Here is a 24939-nt window from a genome sequence, read left to right as displayed (position 1 = left end):
ATTTTTCCATCGAGCATAGCCATTTTTAAAAAATGCTAAAGAAGATTTAACGGTTAAATCTCAAAAATTAATTTTATATATCCTTGCAGTGATTGATTTCGCTTCATAAAAAAAAAAAAAAATGAAATTAAATTTGCAAATTACGGACTATACATCAATCCACCTAACAATGTTTATGTCGCCAATATAATTAATGGTATTTGCATTCGGAAGTGAACTTAACTAACTAAATGCTGGCAAAACTCTTAGCTATGATGGGGAAAATTGAAAGAGGCATTAGAATCGTAGGAGTCCACCAACGAGCATTGAGGTTTTCGAGCAAAAAAAATTAACATTAAGAAATTTAACATTCTAAAAATATCCCACAATAAGAAGGTGAAATTTTTCTAGTTGCAGTGAATTTTACATTCAAAAAAGGCATTAAAATTAATAATTAAGGGTTTGAATTGGAAAAGGTAGGGTCACATTTCCTATTGTATCTCATGTACTGATGACTGTTTTTACAAACAAAAACGTTTGAACATTGTAAAAACAAGTGGGCTCATTCTATCATCGAGTACAAAAACAAAACAAAAAAATAGAGATTGCATTCTGAAAGTACTTATCACGAAAAGCCCCTTTCTTCCCATACTTGATGCAGTTTCCACGTTGTCATTTTGTATAACTGTAATTATTTTAATAAATAATCTAAAATCATTAGTACAACGATTAGCTAAGCGAATCATTATAAATCATTTGACAAAAACATTTACGTACATTGTGAACCAATTAAATTATGCAACACAAGTAATAAAAAACAAAGGCAAATCGACAAATATTTCATTAAGTAATGTTTACTTTATCAGTAGATTTTTTTTGTTGCTTTTCTTTTACTAATCTTACTATCAATTATCAACGTCCTTTTCGATTGGAATTTTTCAAGATTATTTATTTTAATCAAAAACTTTGGTTTTTACAAGTACTAGTACATACATCTAATATACATATGTATATAATATAGTACAATTGGGTTATCGGAAATTCTACATTATAAATACATAGGTTTGATTATATACTAGATATACAAAAGAAATACAAAAAAATAGTAATTTTAAATATTATTTATGGACTAAGACTATATACATATTAAACGTATAATTATGTGCTCTTTGGCAATCTTCTTGAACTCAATCAGTCGACGATATTTAACTTTTTTGCTCTTCTGATTTTTCGGGTTTCTCCGCCTTTCCACCTCCCAAAATATGTTGAATCTCAAGAATAGTTTTTCCCTTCGTTTCGGGCACAAAGAATATGCAATAGAAGAAGGCTATAACAGCGATGACGGTAAATATCCAAAATGTGGGACCCGGAGTAATCGACGTCTTCAGAATGGGGAACAGGAGGGTCACCAGGAAAGCCGATAACCAATTGCTCGTACCAGCAATAGAGCCAGCCACACTCTTGATATCCTCAGAGAAGAGCTCAGCCATAATTAGCCAAGGCACTGGACCAAAGCCAATGGAGAAGAACACAATGAAGATACAGATGCTGCTTACTGGAAGCCAACCAATAGATTCCACTGAAGTCGGATCGTTGGTCTGCATTTGGAAATAAACACCCATCAAACATGTTGTGATGGCCATAAAGAATGACGAGATAAGAAGAAGGATACGACGTCCAGCCTTGTCAATAATGAGTACGGCAACCACAGTGGTCACAACCTGAACGACAGCAATCAAAATAGCGCAATATTTGCCATCTATGCCAATGCCAGTTTCCTGGAAAATTGATGCAGAGTAGAAGAGAATGGCGTTGATGCCAGTCCATTGTTGGAACATTTGCAGCAAGACGGCTATGGCCAAACCTTTGCGGGTCAACGGACGATTAAGGGCCGCAAAAATATTGACTTTTTCTTTCTCATTGTTTTTTTCCGTTTCCTCAAGGATTTCTTTTAATTCGTCCTGAATGTCAGCATCCTTACCACGCAGCCATTGCAAAGCCTTTGCAGCATCATCTTGCCGTCCCTTAAGGGCCAAATAAACTGGCGATTCGGGCATGAAAAAGTGTACAGCAGCAAATATTATTGGTAAAATGGCGCACAATATATTAATGGTCAAAAGTTCCAAGAAGGCACCAACTATGTAACCATACAAGACGCCGGACACAATAAGCAACTGAAAGAAACTACCAATTGTGCCACGTAGCGAAGTCGTTGAGATTTCCGTACAATACATTGGTGCTGTCACACAGAACGCTCCGCCACACATTCCCAAAATGAAACGTCCTACATACAACATGGCCAAATTATTGGCGAATATCATTAAAATCCATCCAACTATATAGGGCGGTATGAGCGCCAACATTGTGGGTCTTCGTCCAATCCAATCGATCATGAAACCAATAGGTATGCACACACAAGTCGCGCCTAATGTCAGCAATGAGGATACCCAGCCAAATTGGCTTGAGGATACTGCCATGCCATATGCATCATCCTCTGTTATCATGGTCTCAACCGGTGAGGACCAGCCAATACTAGCGCCCATACAGAAGGCACCAAAACTGGCCGATAATCCGGCTATATATTGTGGTAACACCGATCCCCGCGACATGATCTGATCTCCGTGATGCCTTGAAGCAAACTAAATTCAAACTTGGCTCCTTTCTCGACCGTGCTTCGGTTGTTCCTCTGTCGCTGCTGTTGCTGCTGCTGCATCGAGAAAGTCGTAAATAGAGTTCGAGTTTCGATGGGCGCCACAAATCAGAGGAACTGAACTCAACTGAAGTGGGGGCGTAAAAAATGCCATAATGTAATATAAAAAAGCCCCCCAAATAGTAATAGAAAGCAGAACCTTAACTAATTAACGGCTGCTGCTATCGCTGTTTTTGCTGCTGCTGCTGCTAAAATACGAATAACTGTGTCTCGCTTCCACCCATAGCTCATATGCCCATAGAGCAATCAAATGGTGGAATAACAATCCGCGCAATCCCAATTGTCGATCGGACAAGCTGACGGCGCTAATTATACACTAATGAAATGAGAAACCCACCTACGGCATGTCTTTTGTTCAAGCCCCAGGTAAGTTAATAAATAAAATATGTAGAACTATTCTTCTGAAAATTCTAATATTAAAAAAGCCTTAAAATTGTAAACTATTCAAAAAACATATGATTTAATTCATCCCAAAAAAATGTTTTAAGACGGGTTTTTCATTACCCTTTGGTATAAGTATTTTCAAAACTTAGTGCATTGAAGAGAAATTGCTAAATTTCATACAAATATTTTGTACTGCATTAGTTGCAATACATTTTGAACTTCTTCTTAGTTAAAAACTTACATTGGAATTGGTAAAAATATGTACAAAAGCACCAAAATTTACAAAGAAATGTATTTGTTATAATGTTGGGCTGAATACAATAATCCAATTTATGTATTTATCCCCTATTCAGCCGCCTCGTATTTTGCTTAATTGTTCAGTTCTAACCGATTAACTTGTTATGATCTTCTGTCATGATTTACGGTTTTAGATCTGAAATCAGTTCCCATTGATACAAAGAACAGAATACAGAATATACCCAAAAACAAAAGCTGCGATATTCAGAAACAAAAATTCTTATATTTTTGTCTAAGATTTCTCTATCCTTACACACTATCCTTCTCAATATGTCGGGCTACGGTTTCCATCGACTCATCTATATCTCTTTAATATTGCTAATTATTAAAAACAAATTCTGTAGACATTAGAGTATATTTATAGTTCGTATGGAAAAAGTTTTGGAAAATCGGTTCCGCTGTTTTCTAGCTGTCATTGTAAACTACAGTTTGTTTAAGTGCTGCCGTGTGAAAAGTAGATAATAGAGGCAGAGAGCCTTTGAAACGAATAATTGGGCGGGGTGGGGGGTGTGGCGCACAAAAATCGTCATGTGAGAGGTATGTATGTACATTTAATCTGTCTAACCAATAGGCATCATGGGTAAATCGAAGGCATCACCATCATCACGCCTAATACACATGTTGTGGGAGACTTCACTAGTGTTGACAACGGTCACTTGGCGGTCGTAGTGGTGTCTCATTGTCGCACCCAAGTGGCTGTTGATAAGTTGTCAATCGAATAGAAGTACCTGATTAAACACAATCCATATATGTATATGGATTGTTTTTTTTTATAAAAACATCTACAATCAAATGCACCATGACTAGGACTAGGACTATATCTATAATGATAATGATAATGTTCTTCAGTCGATAATTTCAAACCCAATTCATAGTTTTCCGGTTAATTGCAGGCACATAATAAACACTTATCATATGCCTCTTAGAGAGCTTGTTTTTTGTGTAATTAGAAGGGTTTATTGTGTTGCAGTAGTAAACAATTAATCATCAGCCTAACTTGATCAGAGTGGACAAGTGCATGCCCGATTATATAATCCAAAAGGTAAATACAATTATGGCGTTTTATTTTTTCCGTTCGGCCTCTTCCATGGCACGCATCATTTTGGCGTCATGCTGCTGATGGTGTTCCCTGATAGCTCGTTGCAATTCCTCGTGATGACTCTTGTGTTCCGGTGGATAAAGTTCCCGCTTCTTTTTGGTAACCCATTCCTCAAAGTATTCCGGTTGATTGAAAATGTGGAATAGCGTCACCGGAAATGCCATGTACATTCCCATTTTGGCTACCTCCAAGACCCAAGTTCCCATCTCGTATGTGTCTCTGTTGTTTTCTTTTTTTTTTTATAGGTAAATTTTGTTAAATATTTATATTTTTTGTTAATTTCTTCTTCGAAACTGTCAACAAACAACAGCTGTTTAAATCAGTGTTGTATAGGCTTGTAACGAAAAAACTGTGTTGCAAAACGAGAGCAGGAAACGGTAAATTTTTAAACTCAATTTGTATATGTAGAATATATTTTTGAATATTTCGTTAATTTGCATGCATTTATAATGAAAAATCTTAAATCTTATGTATGTATAAAGATTATTGTAAATTACAAAGCGATAGCACATCATATAGAATATAATTTCACGGAAGCAACTTTTTCAATTCTATTTGAGTTTTATAAGAGATTTTCGATGAGATTTTTTTTTTTTAAAACCGTACAACGGTTTTAACGTTAGATTTACGAAAAGGTAAGTGTTAGGGGGGGGGACCTTAAACTAAAGGGCAGTTTCGCCGGGATACTCCTCGTGTGAAGTAATCAATAATTTCTTTGAGCACAAATGCTGTTGTCCTTCTTCTAGGCACACATTCTCTTTGTTATCCATATCGTCTAAATCAATGGATTTCGGATTTTTCAATGGTGTCTCTGCCGAGCGTTTCCTTCCATTTGTTGAAGTGGAACTCTGGGGAGAACCGACGGGTGCAGGTTCATTGCCATCCAAACAGTATAATAAACTGGGACTCAATTCCGATTCATCGAAATCATCAATGTCCTGAGTGCTGGCCCCATCAAAATCATCGGAGCGACTTGCGAACGACAGATCTGCTGGACTAGCCGTCAAAACGCTGCGTGTCAGCAAATATTCCCTAAAATCCAAAAAACAACATATTAGTAAACATTACGATTGTTTATATCGTTTTGACCACTGACTTGAAATCGCTGGACAAGGCATTCAAATTCGGCTTGGCGTCCTCATTGCTATTACTGCTACTTTCAGTACGCTGTCTAGCTGACGAGAAGGAATTTATGTGAGCGAAATTCTGCTGACGTCGCAAAATATCGGCGTAGCCGCCAAGAGATGTGGCATCTTCACTGTGTAACGATGGCGGTTCTAGTTCCGGTTTAGCGGGACTTGCCGTCAACGATGAGTCCGCATCATCTTGTAGAGCAAAACTTAGATTAAGCTGCTTGTCAGTGTTTCCGGCGGCCAATGCATTCAAAAGCATGACGGGTTTGCGGGATCGAGGAGTCATAATGGATTCCTTAAAAAACAAAAACCTTTGAAATTATTCAGAAGATTGCAGATCAAAAAGGTTTTGCTCACCTGCATTGCTTTAGGCATACGTTGTGTGGATTTGGTTATAGGGGACATGGATCGTCGACCCATATGCAGAGCTGGAGTGCTTGTAATGAGATCCATATTGCGGTATACTCTGCTCTGCAGAAGGTGCTGCTGATAGCCTAGACCAAGGCTAGGCAGCTCATTGGAACTACCCATGCTTTCTGAGAGGGTATCATCGTCATCATCGTCTTCTTCATGGTCATCCACGGATGGCTCTTTCTCCTCATCATTATCATGATCCTTATCATTAGCATCATCATCATCAACATCATTATCGTCGTCGTCCACATCCTCTAGGAGGGGGGCATCGGCTGCTTCCAAATGACCATGTTTCGCCTCTTCCCCACTTGGTCGACGCTTTAAAGTAGCTGAGACACTTCGCACTAATCGTTTTGTGGTTTCCGGAGTGCTGAACGGGAATCTCAAATTACCCATGCTGACTCCTTTCATCAGTTTGCGTGTAAGAGACTTTCCCAAGTGATGGTTGTTGTTGCTCTGATTGCTGGTTGAAGGCACTTCTATAATGGGCGTGAGTGGATTGTCGAGGTTAGCGCCATCGTTAACCTGTGGCAAGATACTACAGAGATTAGGCTCAGATTTGTAGCGTGACGATTGATGAACAGGCGTGCAAGGATTTGAATATTCCTCAATTTCTAAAAGGCGATGATCATCCCAAGCTACAGCTTTCTTCTCAGCCAATTTTTTCGCAACTGATGTTAAAACTTTGAGCGGTGTCACACAGCACTCGCCATCAATCTCGTCCGACTCTCCGACAGCAGCAACAGCAGCAGAAGCCGCCACGGTAGTACCAACACCGTCTCCGTTATCCGAGTGCTGTCGTGAAACGGGAGCCGAATTGCTGCCACTGTCCGACGAGATGGACGACATTGTTTCCATTTTAAGCGATGTGGATGAAATGGATTTCTTAAGTGAATGCTTGTTAGTAGACATTGAGATGGAGGATACGCTAGCAACAGTTGGTGTGGCGGCATGAGTGTTTGGTGGCATTTGTGGGGTGGGGCTCTGGAATAGCACACGTAATTTCGGCTGCTTCACATGCAACAGATTGGGCGTCTAGGATGTGATAGAATGAAATGACATGCGATTAGTTTACAGGAAATATACGATAAAAAGTAAAGATCAATGAAAAGAACGAGCAGGTAATAAGGTCTTCATAATTCCTACCTCAGGCCCTCCTCCCTCCATTGGGGCATGAAAAGCAGGCGGTGGAGCTCTCTTTGGTGTGCGGGACATAAGTGTCTTGTGAAAGATATGCTTCTTAATTGAATCCCCTAATGATTTGGCACTACGTGTAGCCTCATTGTTCTTCAAACGATTCATTACTACCAACTGCAAAGGTGTACCTTTTTAGAAGAAATGCAAATAGATTAGATTGTATTTGAAATAATATTTTGACAGACTTACCCTGTCCATTTTGCTTATTAAACTGTTTGATTAATCGTCGCTTTTTCGATGATTCAGGCAGACTTTGTATGTGGGCATATAGCTGGGCCAATTCAGTGTCCGTATTATTGGTGTTCGTGGCTGCTGCGGTTGCTGCGCGGTCGACAAATGTGTAAACAGTGTTTACTGTGGAAACGTCTGAGATAGATTCGTCAAGCGTTTGTTCAGGAGACATAGTTTTCTTGCGTTTTCGTTCAAGGAAATAGGCTCGAATGTCGGTGGCCAGTTTACCAGGTACCTGAAAAATGTCCAGGCCACGGATAATCATGTAACTAACAATGCTGGACATTTTTTTTGCCGTATAATGCAGGACTTCCGGCGGCAATTGACGTGGGCAGATCAGATGAGGTGTGAATAAAGTGGCTAAATTTTCGGCAGACATTTTATTGCTGTTCTCGTGCTTGGCCACTGAGTGAAGCATTTCAATGATATGGTATAACAGCTCCCTATGCTCTTCGGGTAGCAATAGAAGCAGCAGCTGCATGGAACTCAGCAGATGTTCTGCTTCCTGAGTGCCTACTTTACAGGTCTGGACTTGACACAGCGGTACAATTTGCAAGTGTGCCGGATAATGGGCATCCGTTAGTAAAGGTTCAGGCAATTCGGCCAAAAAGCTTTTAAATACGGTGGCACAGTCGTGGGCTGAATAACCGGCCAATTCCAAATCCAAAGGCTTGTCCTGTTGTATGTTAGCTCTCAACTCATTCTGCCGTGATACAGCACCCGTCTTGCGAAACAAACCTTCTTGAATAAGATCTAAAAGAAGAGCATACGCATATTCAGTATTTACCCATTTTCACATTGATATTGACCTACTTTTTTCAAGCATCAGAAAATCCTTAAGTTCTTGCAGGTGCATTAGGAATCCCGCATCAACTGTCGACTGCAATGATTCTGTGGGACTATTGCACACTGATTTGGAGCCCGATGCTGTGCAACCAGTTGGAGCTCCAATCTGCCCTAGACGATGTTTTTTGGAAAGGCGATTCCATTTTTTCATTTTACCCTTGTCCTCGTACACAATTTCATGGCATGGTAGATCGAATCTGCATCGAATCAAAAACAGTTAGAACAATGTTTAGGTTAAAGTCATTAGCCCAACTGGAGGACACTTACTCATCTGTATTTAACTCTAGCTCAAAAGAAAGATGCATTCGCACTAGAGATTTATATTTCTCATAATTGCAGCCGCGCATGCGCGTGGCCAAATCGAGGTCATTGCAATCATTTATATTCACGTAGTCCAAGTCCGTGTCCATTGTTTAGTAAAAAGAGGAAGCAGCTGCCGCTTCAGGCGCAGTCATAAAGCGAAGACAATTCGAACGAAAAAATGTAACTACAATCAACAGAACTTCTCATTTAACATAAACTATAAATATTCCCTAAGTAATTGGACTTAAAATATACAGTTTAACCATATTTTAAATTGGTTATATTTAAGAATTTAATTGACGACGCGCTTCAAAGACACCAAAACCGCTGTGAATTGAAATATTAAAAATGACAGGGTTGTAGAAACTCCCAAGTATATCGGTGTTGGACAACAACGTTATCGAGTCTCCATCCCTCAAATCCGAATTGTTGGTTTTTATCAACACTAAATCAAGATATCTGCTATTGTCTCGCGGTCGTTTTATTTTTTATAAATTTTGTATTAAAATGGTGATAATAACTCCAGTTTCGGCACCCGAACACGGTTTGCTGTACACAGCTAACAATATAAAACTTAAGTTGGGAGAAAAAATTGTTGGAGACGGAACAGTCTACATAGCTCAAAAGTAAGTTCAATTTTTTTTTGCGGCGGGGGAGGAAATAAGCGGCGTCTGCGTCTGGAGTTGCAATTTTGTATAATTTTTTTATTATTATTTTTATGCATGTAGCTCGCTTTCTTGGCAACCTAGTGATTTGCCTGATGGCATATCTATTAATTGGACAGAGGTAAGCTTACATGGAATCTCATCGAACCCCAGGAAATGCATTTATTTCATGTTGGACAACAAAGTAGAATGGGATGGGGTATATGGCAGTGGACAAAATGGTAACGAAAATGGTATTGGCGAACCTCAATCGCGAGATGATGTGGATGAGGGTAATGAAAGTGACGAGGATGATGATGGTGTTGATAACTTCGAGGATGCTTTGGATAACGAACAGTTTGATGCAGTCACAGAGTGCTGGCTCCTGCCCGACGATATACATTCTGTAGACACCATGTACCGGGCCATGACCACTTGTCAGGCATTACATCCAGACTCTGCAGACAGCGATCTCTCTGAAGATAGCGATGCTATGCAAGATGCCGGAGGCATGGCTTATGATGATCAAGACATGGCTGGGGATGCACTTACTCTGGGTCAGAATGATGGCGAGGTAGGTGGTATGCAAAATCTAAGCCTCGACGATGATGACGAACGTTTCGAAGATGCCGATGAGTAAATTTTTTACGCAGAGGTTTTTTATATTTATAAATTATACGAAATTTTAAGGCTAAAGTGTATGAAAATTGTGAAGATATTTGAATAGCTTTTGGAATACTATACATTATATATATATATAAACGCTATAAGCGCACCTATAATCTATGAGTTTTCCTTTTTGCTCTCCTTGTGGCGTTGGATTTCAGCATCCAAATCCTCTTGTTTAATGGGTTGGTACATCAACGCCTCTGCCACATCTGTCATAAGCAAAGCCTGCCTATATCCATCCGCATTGGAGGGGACTTTATCGTAATTCCAGTATATAAACTCATCAAATTGTCCCGTCAAACGTAATTGTCTCTCCGCCGTGTCTATCAAGGGTTTCTCTGTCTCCTGGAGTACGAGACCTTTATATCCGCTGGGGACATTTGCTTGCTGACCCAAGAGAGGATAACCACGCAAGGAGTTAGTTAAGATTCCAGATCCATAATCAGGATTCTCGCGGGTGTAGTTATTAAAACATTTCTCCACGTTTGCCTCGCCATCACCTTGAATTTTGGCGGGCAAATAATGCAGGCTGAGTTGTTTACTTTTTGCCAATTGTTTGGCATCAAAATCCAGAGTAATGGACATTTTAAGCGTGATGACCCTCTACGCTTTGTGAAGTCTTGAGTTAAAGTAGCTCGTATTTTCAGCTCTTTTAACCTTGATTCTCGGGATCTCGGAATAATTTTGGAAGTTACGAAAATTTATTTTGGTTGTCGGGCACAATTTTTTTTACACAAGAACGGAAACCAGTGTTAAAAAGCACCCACTTGAATGAACGTTTCTGGCGCCACCGATCCGTATTGCAAATAAAAGACTGAGTTATCGATATCGATATTATGAGTGCAGCCCCGTCGATATTCTAGCCAATTATCGATATGAAATTTCTGCATCGATGTGTTCGCTTCGCCGTGTGTGTGTGCGCGTAGGAAACGAAAATAATTTTATATTTTTATTTCAAACGAGCTGAAATAGAGCAAAATACATATATGTAAAATATATGTACACAGCTCCATCCATGTGTATGTATAGTTTATAACAAATAGATAAAACGTGTGTGTCTTAATAACTATTGCGAATTTCTGTAGCTACACACATACCATACGCATACATATACAACAAAAAAGTAAAATACAAGTGCAAAAGCAAAGGGAGCAGCAGGCATCAGCTAAATTAAAGTTAATTAAACGCCTAGTGGAATATAATTTAATACAATTTGTGAAATAATAAATGGAAAAGAGGAAAAAAAATAATAGAAATAAAACTGGCGTCACAGTATGCGTGAGAGCATTTGATCTCCCTGTGTGTGTGTGTGTGCATAGTGTATGCTGCTGCGATGTGTGTATGTGATTGTATGCGTGTGCGTGGGTGTGTTTGTGAGTGCGACATGTGCGTGTGAAATGTTTTTGAAAGCAAAACAATTTCGGGTGAGTTTTCAATGCATTTTCTGTTTGCTACCTGACCAGTTGAGGGAGGACCAAAGGTATAGGTAGCTTCTATTCCGCAGCCTCAAACTGTCGCTATCTCTCTTTCTCCATCATTATCATTTATTTCTTTATAAGCTGCAAAATTTTGCAGAACATCCGCGCGCCTTTATTTAACAACAATTCACGCACTTCAAATTGCATTCATTCATATTTTCGCACCCACAACATACTACATACATACATGCACACACACAAATACGTCTACTCTCATCAAGAATATTGCTTATCATTTATATTTAATAATTAATCAGTTTCTTTTTTTTTTGCTTTTGCCTTCTTTTCAAATTCCAGCCTGTAAATAACCAACACAATATACATACATATGTAGTAGTTGCAATTAAGTTATTTAATTGTATAAGTGGGCAAACAATGACACACAACAACAACTACAACTACAGCAACAACAGTCAAGGCTATAATAACAGCAACACCACCACCACCAACAACAACAACAAGAATTGCTGCTGCTACCTTCGACAATGATATAATTTTTTTTCTACCTCCTTCAACAACAACAACAACAAATCAGTTAAATAAAAGCAGCAGCAGCAGCCAACCAACAAAAATGTTCCGGCTAAATAAAAAAAACAATAACAAATAATCGATGTAATATTGACAACCCAAAATAATAATAATAATAATAATAATAATAATAGTAACAACAACCGACAACAATCAATATCAAATTTATATCAAATTCTGAAAAGTCTGAAATTATGAATAAATTGGATTATCCACGTCGCAATGGTACACACAAAGTTCGCATAACGAGTAAGTCTTAAACCATAAATTAAACAATTAATTAAGTGTTTAAAATAAATTATCTCTTTTGCAGTATTGTGTGCTAGAAACTTGGCCCGCAAGGATTTATTTCGTGAGTATTTGTTAAATGAAAATAAATTAAACACATTTCTAATTTGCCCATCGCCCAAAAATATTGCTAGCAATTCCATAATTTTCCATGTCTAAATTTAGCATTTCCTTTTCGTCTAACTTTCATTTTCTATCCAAAAAAAAAAAAAATTTAACCATTCGTTGCTAGGCCAAATCAAGCAAAAGTGTTTTTTTTTTTGTTTTTGTTTTGTTTAGATATATAACAAAAGTGATTATTACTAATTTGCTTTCATTGCGGCTCACTCACTCATTCACCCAAACACAGACATAAAAAATATATACATATGTATGTGTGTACATTTATAGAAGGGGCGGACCGACAAATAGACAGACGAATGGATAGAGGCATAATTTATTTATTTCTCGTACAATTTTTTTTTTACACCTCGTTGCACTTTAAATCACGCGTTTTTTGAATTTGCCGACTAACTGTAACTGCCGACTATTGTATGTATGTATATATTTATGTACATAACTAGTATATTTATGTATTTCCATCTAAAGAGACACATAAATAACAATCGAAGCGTTTTGTCTTTCAAACTAAAGTCTCTTCTCTGTAATCTCTTCAATAATCAGGTTAGACGATCCCAAATCAGTCTCAATCGACAAAAGTTTCTTTGAATAGATTTGTTTATTAATAAAAAATATTTCTATAAATAAAAATAAAATGTTTATAGAGCATTTTTTATACTGGCGGATATATTTTCCCAATTAAATTCGATATTTTTCAAATTTTCTTCCCAATACAAATTGGTAATCTGTTTTGTTTTCTGATAGATTCTTTATTATCAGTAAATTTTGTTAGAGCAAAATGTTTTTTTCAATGCAAGGACATAGTCTTTCCAATGCTTTTGCTGGAAATCCTTATACCTACAAATAAACTTTTGTTTATTAATCATTTCTTTCATATTCATACTCTCAATGTTTTTCTTTCATCTCATTGGTAGTTTCTTTCATTTGTTTTATGCCATTGCAAATAAGTTTATGGCTTTGAGTTCTTCTTTTCCATTTGTAGTTTTTTTTTTCCCCCTTTTGTTTGCAATAAAGTTTTTTTTGTGCGTCGCATTTATCGACAGTTCTGATTAGATTTGAAAAAGTTTTTTATACACACATGTGTATATAATATATATATATATTTATATATAACTTACTATTCATGTGCCTATATGTGGTATGTATCATCAATGGGGAAACCCAAATTAGAGTACGAATGTTTGCCTGTTTGTTGGTAATAGTCAGGATTTTTGAGTTGTTGTATATTTTTATCGCTCAGACCGCTCGACCTAGATATAAATTATACCACTAATACTTAAATTTGACCAGGGGGGGACGTATGACTAAAGTTTTGGGTTTCTCCCAATGTGTTGGTAATATTTAAAAATTCCGAAAAGCATGCCTGGGCTTTTACTTATTTTTACCCTTTCGTCTAAGGAAAATTTTTAGATTACAAACGAGAGAGCATATAAATAATTAAAATGAAAAGAATAACCATTGGAGCGCATTTGGGGAGGTCAATCTACAATATACCGTATCTGAGCCAAATACCGACTCATCGCATTTGGATGTCTGGATTAAATTTGGCCCAAGCAAATGCTATGCGTCTACCGATTGGGGCTTGGAAGGGGACACAGATTTCTACACCGTCTTTTATACATGGGGTAAATGGTGTTATGATGTCAAAGAAAGCGTCTACCAAAAGTGGTCCTCCGAAAGGAAATCATCCTGCAGGAGATGCTCCAAAAGGTGCTGGCCCTCCCAAGGTAGATCCACCCAATAGTGGCGGTCCACCCAAAGTTGATCCCCCAAGGACGGGTGGCCCTCCAAAGCAAGCCAAGGGAGCTAAGCCACCACCTCCACCCAAGACACCACCGCCTGGGACGCCACCACCACAGACCAAAACCAAGTTTGGCCCGCTAGCTGATGCAGATCGTATCTTTAACAATCTTTATGGTCGCCACGATTGGCGTTTGAAAGGCGCTCAAAAACGTGGAGATTGGTACAAGACCAAAGAGATTCTCCAGAAGAATCACTTGTGGATTATCAACGAAATGAAGACGTCGGGTTTGCGTGGACGTGGTGGTGCTGGTTTTCCCAGCGGTCTTAAGTGGTCCTTTATGAACAAGCCGCCAGATGGAAGGCCTAAATTTTTGCTAGTCAATGCCGATGAAGGAGAACCGGGCACTTGTAAGGATCGCGAGATTTTACGCCATGAACCGCATAAATTGGTCGAGGGTTGCCTAATAGCTGGCCGTGCCATGGGAGCCAATACTGGATACATCTATATCAGGGGCGAATTCTACAACGAGTGCTGCAATTTGCAATATGCCATCACCGAGGCCTACAAGGCAGGTTTTCTGGGCAAGAATGCTTGTGGATCGGGATTCGATTTCGATCTTTATGTACATCGTGGAGCTGGCGCCTATGTTTGCGGCGAGGAGACTTCTCTCATTGAATCACTAGAAGGAAAGGCGGGCAAACCACGCAATAAACCTCCATTTCCGGCAGATGTTGGAGTATTCGGTTGTCCCTCCACTGTGACGAATGTCGAAACGGTGGCCGTTGCTCCGACAATCTGTCGTCGTGGTGGCAAATGGTTCGCCAGCTTTGGACGCACTCGAAACTCGGGGACAAAACTCTTTAACATATCCGGTCATGTTAAGAACCCGTGCACCGTTGAGGAGGAGCTATCAATGCCGACGCGTGAAATTATCGAGAGACATGCTGGCGGAGTTTTGGGCGGTTGGGACAATCTTTTGGCCATTATCCCGGGAGGATCATCTACACCCTGCATCCCTAAGGAATCAGCCAGCATAGCAATTCATGATTTTGACGGACTTATGGCTGTTCGCTCATCCATGGGCACTGGCGCCATTATAGTGATGAACAAGCAGACGGACATTATCAAGGCAATCGCACGACTCGCAGCCTTCTACGAGCATGAAAGCTGTGGTCAGTGTACACCCTGTCGCGAGGGTTTACATTGGGTTAATATGATCATGCAACGTTTTGTCACAGGACAGGCCAAACCCAGTGAGATTGATATGCTATGGGAAATCACCAAACAAATTGAGGGTCATACTATCTGCGCTCTGGGCGATGGTGCCTCATGGCCACCACAGGGTCTTATACGCCACTTTCGCCCACTAATCGAGGAGCGTATGAAGGAACGTGAAGCTTGCGATAAGGCTGAAGCTGCCGCCGCCGCTGCCTCCGTTTCCTAGTTATTGTCACTTTACATTATATATTTATTTCTGATACGTGTGTATGTATGGTAAAAAAGAAAAAAAAATGTGATAGAGTAACAGGGGGCGAGGGGAAAACCCTTCTCTTCATGCAACACTGACTTCCGTTTGTGGCGACGGACGGCAGCGAGTGAAAGTGCAGCCAGTCGTTAATTTCCTTCCAAGAGCGACGCGCGTCGTCGACTGGGGCACGAAATTGTGCCACGTAGCGTTAAGCCAAATAGGGTTGAACGACATGTGGTCGATGGTTTTTTTTTTTTGTTTTTGTTTCTGTCGAAGCTTACTTTATTCTACTTACTTTTTATGCACTTAAGCCATCACACGGGCATCACAGAATGCAATGCATTGCACTGTGGGTAGGAAACTCGAGACTGAGGAGGCAGATGGAAAGCAAAAAAAAAAAGCAAAACAATTCTTATGTTCATTTTATAAAGCTTTACGACCCCATGCCTCTTTATTTTATGCTCTGTATATAGGATATTTATTTTCTTTAATCTTAGTCCAAATGTCATCTAATTTGTTGTAACTATCTTTCAAACGGATCGGAATTCTGGGCAGATTTTTGGTCTACAAAGCGGACTTAGTTGTTGACTTTTGGTCATTTTATGGATGAAAATGGGTCGTATATATTTAAATTTTATCCCTTAAGGAGATTTTTTGAGAAATTTCTCTAATTTCCTCAAGGAAAGGCCATTGTTTTGAAGGCAGCTAAAAGTGTTGTCATCATATGCCTATGTAGACTTAGATATTCACAAGACTCACAAATTATAAGATTTCCTTGAAAATCCAAAGGTTTTGCTAAACAATATCTCGGCCAAATATATTTTCCTTAGTTAAAATTTTGCTTGAAAGGATATGGAATTTTGCTAAGGATATGAAAATTATAAATTTACCTGACCTACAACTTGTGCTAGACAACTAGAGACAAATTCCTGGAATATTTTGTGCTGCTGCACAACAAATAAATGTCCTTTAAGCATGTTCTCACCGTACTTGGACCTTTTTTCAAAGTCTTGTATCACTTGGTTCCTCTTTGCCTTGTGTTTGCTGTAGCATAAAATCAATCAACAGATGTGTGTTTGCGACAAAGAAGACCATCGTGTCAAATTACCAAATTGTACACAAAAAAAAAAAGAAAAGAAGAGTGTTAGTGAGATGAGTCAGTGACAAATTAAGTCCAGCAGTATTTTTTATTTTTTCCAACAACAGTTGATAGTTGCTAATTGTTTAAGTAACTTGGAATTGCCAGGCGCTTAAGTTGTCAAAATGCTTTTATATTATATATTTATGTACATACATATATCGGCAAGACGATAACGATTTGATTTGCTAGCGCCAGAGGCTTGCTCATTTCCCTTTGGTTCTTTGATATATATGTATTTGTTTGAGTGAAATGTTATTTACATTATTTATTTATAACAGAGAAATTGAGGTTTTTGATAATTTTGTCTTAGCCATGGGGATTGAATGGTGGGGTGTGTGGTATATTAGGTATTCCATGTCCTTGCTGTGGGTTCCAAGGCCTTCTACGTCGCTCATCGAACGGGGTGCCCAGGACAAAGGTGGCGAATACTGCGAGTAGTGCCAGTAGATGAAGCCAGTTGCGAATTGGACTCATGTTGAGATTGATTTGTGGACTTCCAAGTGATTTACACATTTATTTATACCTCCCTGACGAGAGAGATGTGATAAGCAAGCAACGACGGGGAAACCTTTTAAGAATGTGATTTTTTTAAGCATCTGTTGTGATGATGACCTCGCTATAGGTTGGTGTAGATGATGTTATTGCTGGGTTGTTGTTGTTGTTGCTGTTAGGTAACGTGGATTTATGGCTAAACGATCTGGGAATCCCGGGCGGGGTCGAAGAGGTTTTTGTGAACCACTAAAAGGCAACTGACTGCAGTAAAGCAGGAACAGAAAAAGTACCATAAACTTGGCAAACATCATGATAACTATATGACTGAATTGAATAGCCAAATCTTGTTGATATTAGCCCAGCAGCTTGTGTTGTCCAAACAATTTTCCACACGAATCCCCATTCAAATTACAGTGAAACCTCGATATAACGAATCTGAGGGGGATCGCAAAATTATTCGTTATATCTATTGATTCGCTATAGGTACTGAAATGTAAAACCTTAGTCCTTTCAAGGGACTTAACAAAAAATTCGTTATATTGGGTTTTTCGTTATAACGAAGTTCGTTATATCGAGGTTTCACTGTATATTAATTGGAAAATTATTTGCAATAATATTTTTCTCTTTTGTGTTTTTTATTTTGTTACAGGCTTGCCCGATCCATTTGCCAAAGTTCAAGTGGACGGCACTGGCCAAGTGTATTCAACGGAGATTAGTAAATCTTCATTAGATCCCAAATGGAATGCACACTACGATTTGTTTTTGGGTCGTGGCGATGCCATCACAATAACCGTATGGAATCAACGTAAAATTCACAAAGGAAGCGGTTTCCTTGGATGTGTTAGGATACCAGCGGTGACCATTCAAAGTCTAAAGGGAGCAGGATGTAAGTAGTAGATTCGCTTAGAGAAAACAAACATTTCTAATGGTTTTTTTTTTTGGTTTTTAGTTCAACGTTTGGATTTGGGAAAACTGTCGGCGGATGATGATGAGCTGGTGCGAGGACAGATCATTATATCGTTATTGCCAAAAGATGGACCATGCAGTGGCAATCCCTTGGCGATAGTTGGACCAAGCGGGGATGTAAGGGGACCCTCTGAAGACGATTCATCGGAGGATAATAATCTGCCTGAGGGTTGGGAGGAGCGGCGAACGGACAATGGTCGCTTCTATTATGTGAATCATGCCACCAAATCGACGCAGTGGGATCGCCCGAGGCGAACGACATCACCGCAACAGCGTAATGGCAACAATGATAGACTGCCACCGGCTGGACCAACGAGATCAACCACCTGCACAAACCTGTTGAATGGCCACGGTGGTTACGGTGGTGCTGGTAATCGGAATCGGGAGACAACAGCTGCCACGGATGAGCGGCGACATTCCACGGAAATACTGTCGAGTGTGGGCAAAGAGAATACCAGCCCGTCATCCACAGCGGCGGCAACTCCTGGAAAGAAACCTTCCGCAAATAGTCGCAGCACCTTGGAACCACGTCCCAGCAATGAACCAGCACTGACCATTAGCGCCAGCAATGCCACCAATAACACTAGCACCACCAATACCACGAGCAGTAGTCGATTGCACAATAATGACAATCATGTGAAAACGCCAAAGCACCAGGGAATAAATGGTCATGGAGCCGGTGGTGAGGCCATCTCGCCCACAGGCCAGCAGAACTATGTGAATGGAAATGGCAACCAGAGTGGTCAGGCGGCACAGCCGCAAAGTGCAAGTAATGGTTGGGCGCAGGATGAGAGCACCACGACAACGATAACAACAACAGCTGGGAACACACCAACAGCGGCTCCTCCATCATCAATAGCAGCAGCAGCAACAACAACAACAACAACCACAACGCCAACAACGACGCCACCGAGGCACACACAAAGTCAAAGTCCAACAGCAACAAATGAACGTTCTCCTCCGCCAGCTGGACCAGGAACGCCGACAACAACAACAAATCGAAATGTCCATAGTCCCAATGCCAATAGCAGTAGCAGTAGCCAGACTGCAGGCAGATCCACGACTACTACTGCTGCTCCACCCCCCGCGTCGGCTGTGGTTATTGGTCAGCGTTCGCAGAGACGGAGTTCCCGGCAAGCTGGTGAGGATGCATCATCGACAAGACGACGGTCGTCACGCGGCACCAGGGGCAATGGCAACGGCGGAAGCAGTACTGGTGGTGGATCGGGTCAAAGATATGCCTCCTCGGCAGCCATTGCAGCTGCCAATCAGGCAACTCGTCCATTTCTGGACTTGCCGCCAGGCTATGAAATGCGAACAACGCAACAGGGACAAGTGTATTTCTATCACATACCCACTGGTGTCTCCACATGGCATGATCCGAGAATTCCACGTGATTTCGATACGCAGCATCTGCCGTTGGACGCAATTGGTCCGCTGCCAAGTGGCTGGGAGCAGAGGAAAACTGCCTCGGGGCGAGTGTATTTTGTGGATCATAACAATCGGACCACACAATTCACAGATCCGCGTCTGAGTGGCAGCATATTGCAAAGAATACGACGAGGAGGAACAATACCCCCGTCATCAGCAACAGCAGCAGCCCCACCACCAGGAGCACCAACTCCAGCGCCGACACCAGCCACACCCGCAGCAACTCCAACGCAGCCGACTGCAGCCGTGACACCCATAGCAACAACAGCAATGACGACGACAATCATGTCCACACCAACGCCCCATCGTATTGTTCCTGATCTACCACAGGGCCTGCTCGAGGGCGCTGATCTCCTGCCAAAGTATCGTAGAGATTTGGTTGGTAAATTACGCGCCCTACGCACCGAACTGCAGACAATGCAGCCCCAGTCGGGCCACTGTCGACTGGAGGTATCACGCAACGAGATCTTTGAGGAGAGCTACAGACTGATTATGAAAATGCGGGCCAAGGATATGCGCAAGCGATTGATGGTTAAATTCAAGGGCGAGGAGGGTCTCGATTATGGCGGAGTGGCACGTGAATGGTTGCATCTACTATCGCGCGAGATGCTAAATCCACAATATGGCTTGTTCCAGTACAGTCGCGACGATCACTATACGCTTCAGATAAATCCCGACTCTGGTGTCAATCCGGATCATCTCTCTTATTTTCATTTCGTTGGACGCACTCTCGGCATAGCTGTGTTCCATGGCCATTGTCTGGATGGTGGTTTTACCACACCCTTTTATAAACAGCTTCTCAATAAACCCATTACCTTGGGTGACATTGAGGGTGTCGATCCGGAACTGCATCGCAGTCTCACTTGGATGCTGTAAGAATTAAATCACATGTATAAATTTACCATAAATACTTAATGACAATTTTCAACATTCACACAGGGAGAGCAATATCAGTGGAATAATTGAGTCCACATTTAGTGTAGAGAACAATAGCTTTGGAGCACTGGTGGTGCATGAACTGAAACCGGGTGGTGCGACCGTACCCGTCACAGAGGAGAATAAGCGAGAGTATGTGAAACTCTATGTAAACTATCGTTTTATGCGCGGCATTGAGCAACAGTTTCTAGCATTGCAAAAAGGTGAGTACAGAAATAAAAAGTTCTCGCTAGCTATCTAAACACCAATCTCTTGCTCTGCTCCCTTTGCTATTTAATCGGTTTAGGTTTCTGTGAGCTTATACCCAGCCATTTGTTGCGGCCGTTCGATGAGCGTGAACTGGAATTGGTCATTGGCGGCATCTCAAGCATTGATGTCAACGATTGGCGAAACAATACGAGACTGAAGCACTGTACGAACGAAACGACACAGGTGTTGTGGTTCTGGCAGGTAAAAATCACAATTAACTTTTAATTTTTCTAGTTACTTAAAGATTTCTTATCTTTGCAACTCCAACAGGTGGTTGAGTCCTACAGTTCTGAGATGAGGGCACGTTTATTGCAATTTGTGACTGGATCATCGCGTGTACCTTTGCAAGGATTTCGAGCATTGCAGGGTTCAACGGGTGCAGTGGGACCACGATTATTTACCATACATCTAACAGCAGATGTGCCGACACAAAATTTGCCCAAAGCACATACATGTTTCAATCGGATCGACTTACCGCCCTATGAGACCTATCAATTACTCTGTGACAAGCTAACCCAGGCCGTCGAGGAGACTTGTGGCTTTGCTGTTGAATAGAGAACTACCTAAGCCACATATGTGCATATGTATGTATATGCATACACACACACACACACACACACGCTCATACACAACACCCCTCTATACATATTTATATATATATACAAACACACACCCACACACATAAACATATATCAAAGCGATTTGAAATCAAAATTTAAAAAAAGAAACAACTGATAAAATAATGATTAATTTGTATTTTATTTGTTAAAAGAACGTAAAAACGAAGAAAGAAAAATTCTATTCACAAAATGCTGTTGCAGTTAATGAGAGAAAATTTTGAGAGTGCATATATACACGAACCACTTACATTTATTATATATATTATATATATCTATTTGTATTTTACTGTCCAACTTTTTTGGCCTTCCTCTGTTTGTTTGTGTGAAGCGACGATGTTTTGTGACGCCCTGTTATAAATTGTAGTTTAAAATATTGAATCCTAACCCCATCCCTCATCCCCCATCCCACTTTTACCCCACACTCATCCACCCATCAATCCCATCAATCCTTTATACATACGATACATTTATACATATATACATATATATCATAGTTAATAATTAGGCATATAGAAAGCGAAAAGAAATGAACAAGAAATTTTATAAAAATTGGTGGCATTGGTCCGGCAATTTGATGTGCTTTTTGTTTTAGTTTAATGCATTTTTTAATGTTTATTAATTACGTTTTTGTACATTTGATTAAATTGAAAATCGAACTCAATTCTAAGTTTTTATTAATTAATTGTTAAAATTGTCCTTAAACACACACACACACACACACATAAGAACACATTATCACATATACATATATACACTCACACACATACACATTTGCATATTTTATAAACGTGTAAACAAATTGATTTAAAGAAAAAGTACTCAATTCTTTAATGTAGCTACTTTTAGTTTCTTTCTCTAAAAATAAATGCAAATTATTTAAATGAAATTTTAATTTAACAACAATTGAGTTTATTAGCTGGACATAAAATCTAGAGTATTTAATTCAATCTATCAATAGTCACATTCACTTTACATTAATTATTCAAAATGCCCATTAAAATGCATATAAATACATTGAAAATTCATAATCGAAACAATTGGACAAAAGAGAAAATTTCTAGCAAGTGATATTAGTGAAAATTTTTAAACAGTCCTTTTAAATTGGTAGTTTTTGAAATCCCTAATCCCCCTTAACTTACCTTATGCATATATGTGAAATCTATTGATTTGAACAAAAACCAACAAACAAAAAACAAAACAAAAAGCCCTTTAATATAAGAATGTAAGCATTACAACACAAATCGAACGTTAACTTTTTAGCTTTAGAGAGCTCTAGGATGTGAATGAAATGTTGTAAGGATTCAAAAACAAAGAACAAAACAAAAAAAAGAAAAACAAATGCAGATCGATCTATACTTAGATGCTGCAACAAATGACAAGGACATTGCTCCAAATACCCAAAAAAAAGAAAATGGATTTAATAAATAAAAATGAGCCTTATACAAAAAAATATATAAAAATATATTTGCCTAAATTTCTTTTACTTTGGCTAAATAATTAAAGTTTTATCTGGTGGAAAAGGTAAAGCTTATCTTTTGACTTCTCAATTGTTTTTCATTTTGTTTCTTCATTTGTTTGAAGTGGTAAAGTAGTTTTTTGTGATTTTTTGAATTTGTTTCTATTATTTTTGCTTTTATTGAATTAAAATAAATAAATCAAGTAAAAGTAAAGTGACCATTCAAGATTTAATGTAATGGTCGTAGACTCTCATTTGAAAGCATTCTTCAGTAATCTGGAAAATAAAAATATATGTTTCATCTTCAATGCAACATATATGATTATATTGACTAGTTGTAAAAATTTTTCCAGGGAAGCAATAATTCCCACATTTAAATTAAATTAACAAGTTGTAGTTTTCGAATTGTATTTATTTTTTGCCTAATTTTAGACATTAGTAGATTAAATTATACGAATATTATAATATATATATATAGGTATGTATGTATATATTTTGATCGTATAACTAAATTGTCAATATAAGTACAAACTAGGATTAACTAAAAGTGCATGACTATATATTCATCTCCAAATATTTCAATTTTGGAAATATCATTTAATTAATTTTTCGACAGTTTTTAGCGTAGAATAAAAACTTTGGAACAGAAACAGTTCCACAGCTCCAGCTCTAGCTTCACGTACAGTTAAGGATATATAATTGTAAATTTTCTTTTTTTTTTTGAGCAGTTCGGTAAACGATAGCAAAGACCATACAACTTAATACTCATATATTTTATGCTATTAAATTACCACACAAAATCGTTCGCAAGTTACTAAAGCTAGTGCATGGGTTGATATACTTTAATTCATATGGGTATATCGCAGTATATCGTATTTAGAGTCTAAATAGAACTAGACTCAAAAGTCTGGATCATAATCTCTAGAATAGCGCGTTCGGTTTGGATGATTATTATAGCTATACATTTGGTGGGCATCGGCAAAGGCATCTGGATATTGGTGTCCATATGCCTGCTGATGCTGCTGCTGATGTGATGGATACTGATGATGGTGATGATGATGATTGAGTTGTGGCCGCTTCAGAGAGTCACCCTTTTGCGAATAGGTCGGCTGTTGATCATAGAAATAGTCACCACCAGCACCACCTCCACCGCCACCGCCTCCGCCGCTGCTGCTATGAGGATGACGGGTAGATCGCCAGCTATCATAGATATTGGAGCTATTGCTGCCATGCATGGAGTTGGTAAAGCGCTAGAAAGTGAATCAGAGATAAAATTTCAAGTGGTTTCATTATTAACATTCTCAACTTACCTTAGGTTTAATTGGCTGCTTGGTATCATTCCAAGGGTCATCTATGTTATAAAAGTCATCCACACCATAGTTATCTACTCCGCCCATGTGATTTACTTTCAGCTCATTAAGCATATCATTGGTCAGAGGAATTGGTGCCTTCTTAGCTCTCTTCTGGCGATTAAGAAGCTAAAAGAAAAACCAAAACATTGTAATATTAAATTTAAACGATGGATATTCCCATTCTTACCACTGTGACTCCAAAGATGATGACAAAGACCAATGATCCCACGCCAATAACAATCACAACTATGGCCCATTGTGGAATGAGAAGATCTTCTTCAGCATATTCAACATTTGTCTGTAGATTTTTGGCTATGACTGTGAAGGAGTAGATGAAAATATATTACGTGATTCGAAGCTTAAGGCTACATATTTAGTTACAAGTATTTACCACTGAAATCCGTAGCAACAGGATCAATAATATATTTTCCCATCTGATAGCTGGCTTTGACCAAATGCTCTTCCTGGGGTCCTGCCACACTGTCCGTCTCATTCTCCTGGGCATCTTTGTCGGGTAGAATTGGCGTTGTCGGCTTGGTTAGGGCATCATGGAATAATTGTCGAATCTCCAAGGTATCCACATCTTCTGTAATATTGGCCAATTCCACATAGTAGTCAACCAGAACGCTGCCCTTGCTGAAGCTATCAATGCGAACTTTCTTGTACCATTTGTTGAGCTGTTGGGCACTAGAATAGACATCATTTAGCTGGAAGAGAGAGAGAATAGAGAGATGGTTATGCTTGCTAGGAGATTACTATGATAA

The 24939-nt window shown here is 39.3% G+C and overlaps 8 protein-coding genes across 8 annotated transcripts in view; 3 read left to right on the top strand and 5 right to left on the bottom strand.

Annotated features, from left to right (window-relative positions):
• Window positions 1-907: 907 nt before the first annotated feature.
• Window positions 908-2662, bottom strand: LOC6637956 (facilitated trehalose transporter Tret1-2 homolog). Its single transcript, XM_002060986.4, has one exon. It carries the CDS (start codon window positions 2586-2588, stop codon window positions 1185-1187), a length of 1404 nt encoding a protein of 467 aa, XP_002061022.1. The 5' UTR covers window positions 2589-2662; the 3' UTR covers window positions 908-1184.
• Window positions 2663-4286: 1624 nt separating this feature from the next.
• LOC6637912 (protein PET100 homolog, mitochondrial) lies at window positions 4287-4766 on the bottom strand. Its single transcript, XM_002060987.4, has one exon. It carries the CDS (start codon window positions 4673-4675, stop codon window positions 4433-4435), a length of 243 nt encoding a protein of 80 aa, XP_002061023.1. The 5' UTR covers window positions 4676-4766; the 3' UTR covers window positions 4287-4432.
• Window positions 4767-5010: 244 nt separating this feature from the next.
• LOC6637913 lies at window positions 5011-8934 on the bottom strand. Its single transcript, XM_023175074.2, has 7 exons — window positions 8558-8934; window positions 8258-8487; window positions 7403-8197; window positions 7163-7341; window positions 5960-7051; window positions 5566-5897; window positions 5011-5501 (listed from the first exon to the last, which is right to left on the bottom strand). Exons 1-7 carry the CDS (start codon window positions 8698-8700, stop codon window positions 5132-5134), a joined length of 3141 nt encoding a protein of 1046 aa, XP_023030842.1. The 5' UTR covers window positions 8701-8934; the 3' UTR covers window positions 5011-5131.
• An 84-nt stretch (window positions 8935-9018) lies between these two features.
• LOC6637914 (methylosome subunit pICln) lies at window positions 9019-10012 on the top strand. Its single transcript, XM_002060989.3, has 2 exons — window positions 9019-9219; window positions 9322-10012. The coding sequence occupies exons 1-2, from the start codon at window positions 9101-9103 to the stop codon at window positions 9875-9877; spliced, it is 675 nt and encodes a 224-aa protein (XP_002061025.1). The 5' UTR covers window positions 9019-9100; the 3' UTR covers window positions 9878-10012.
• Window positions 9930-10676, bottom strand: LOC6637859. The gene has a single exon (XM_002060990.4). The coding sequence runs from the start codon at window positions 10489-10491 to the stop codon at window positions 10021-10023; it is 471 nt and encodes a 156-aa protein (XP_002061026.1). The 5' UTR covers window positions 10492-10676; the 3' UTR covers window positions 9930-10020.
• Window positions 10677-11946: 1270 nt separating this feature from the next.
• LOC6637860 (E3 ubiquitin-protein ligase Smurf1) lies at window positions 11947-21371 on the top strand. The gene is made up of 7 exons (XM_023175121.2): window positions 11947-12161; window positions 12226-12264; window positions 17815-18051; window positions 18115-20434; window positions 20502-20701; window positions 20785-20948; window positions 21018-21371. The coding sequence occupies exons 1-7, from the start codon at window positions 12107-12109 to the stop codon at window positions 21300-21302; spliced, it is 3300 nt and encodes a 1099-aa protein (XP_023030889.1). The 5' UTR covers window positions 11947-12106; the 3' UTR covers window positions 21303-21371.
• LOC26529173 (NADH dehydrogenase [ubiquinone] flavoprotein 1, mitochondrial) lies at window positions 13684-15542 on the top strand. The gene has a single exon (XM_015179353.3). The coding sequence runs from the start codon at window positions 13763-13765 to the stop codon at window positions 15506-15508; it is 1746 nt and encodes a 581-aa protein (XP_015034839.2). The 5' UTR covers window positions 13684-13762; the 3' UTR covers window positions 15509-15542.
• Window positions 21372-23577: 2206 nt separating the features above from the next.
• LOC6637902 (mucin-5AC) overlaps window positions 23578-24939 on the bottom strand; it is a 45171-nt gene continuing 43809 nt past the window's right edge. Inside the window, exons 5-8 of the mRNA XM_023175320.2 lie at window positions 24567-24882; window positions 24363-24493; window positions 24134-24301; window positions 23578-24073 (exon numbers count right to left, since the gene is read on the bottom strand). Of these exons, the coding sequence (XP_023031088.1) occupies window positions 23723-24073; window positions 24134-24301; window positions 24363-24493; window positions 24567-24882 (966 nt within the window). The 3' untranslated portion in view covers window positions 23578-23722. The remainder of the gene's footprint in view (window positions 24074-24133; window positions 24302-24362; window positions 24494-24566; window positions 24883-24939) is intronic.

Source organism: Drosophila willistoni, assembly GCF_018902025.1.
Source record: "Drosophila willistoni isolate 14030-0811.24 chromosome 2L unlocalized genomic scaffold, UCI_dwil_1.1 Seg72.1, whole genome shotgun sequence".
In the NCBI taxonomy this organism is placed as follows: Eukaryota; Metazoa; Arthropoda; class Insecta; order Diptera; family Drosophilidae; genus Drosophila; species Drosophila willistoni.
This window is presented reverse-complemented; position numbering and strand designations above follow the sequence as displayed.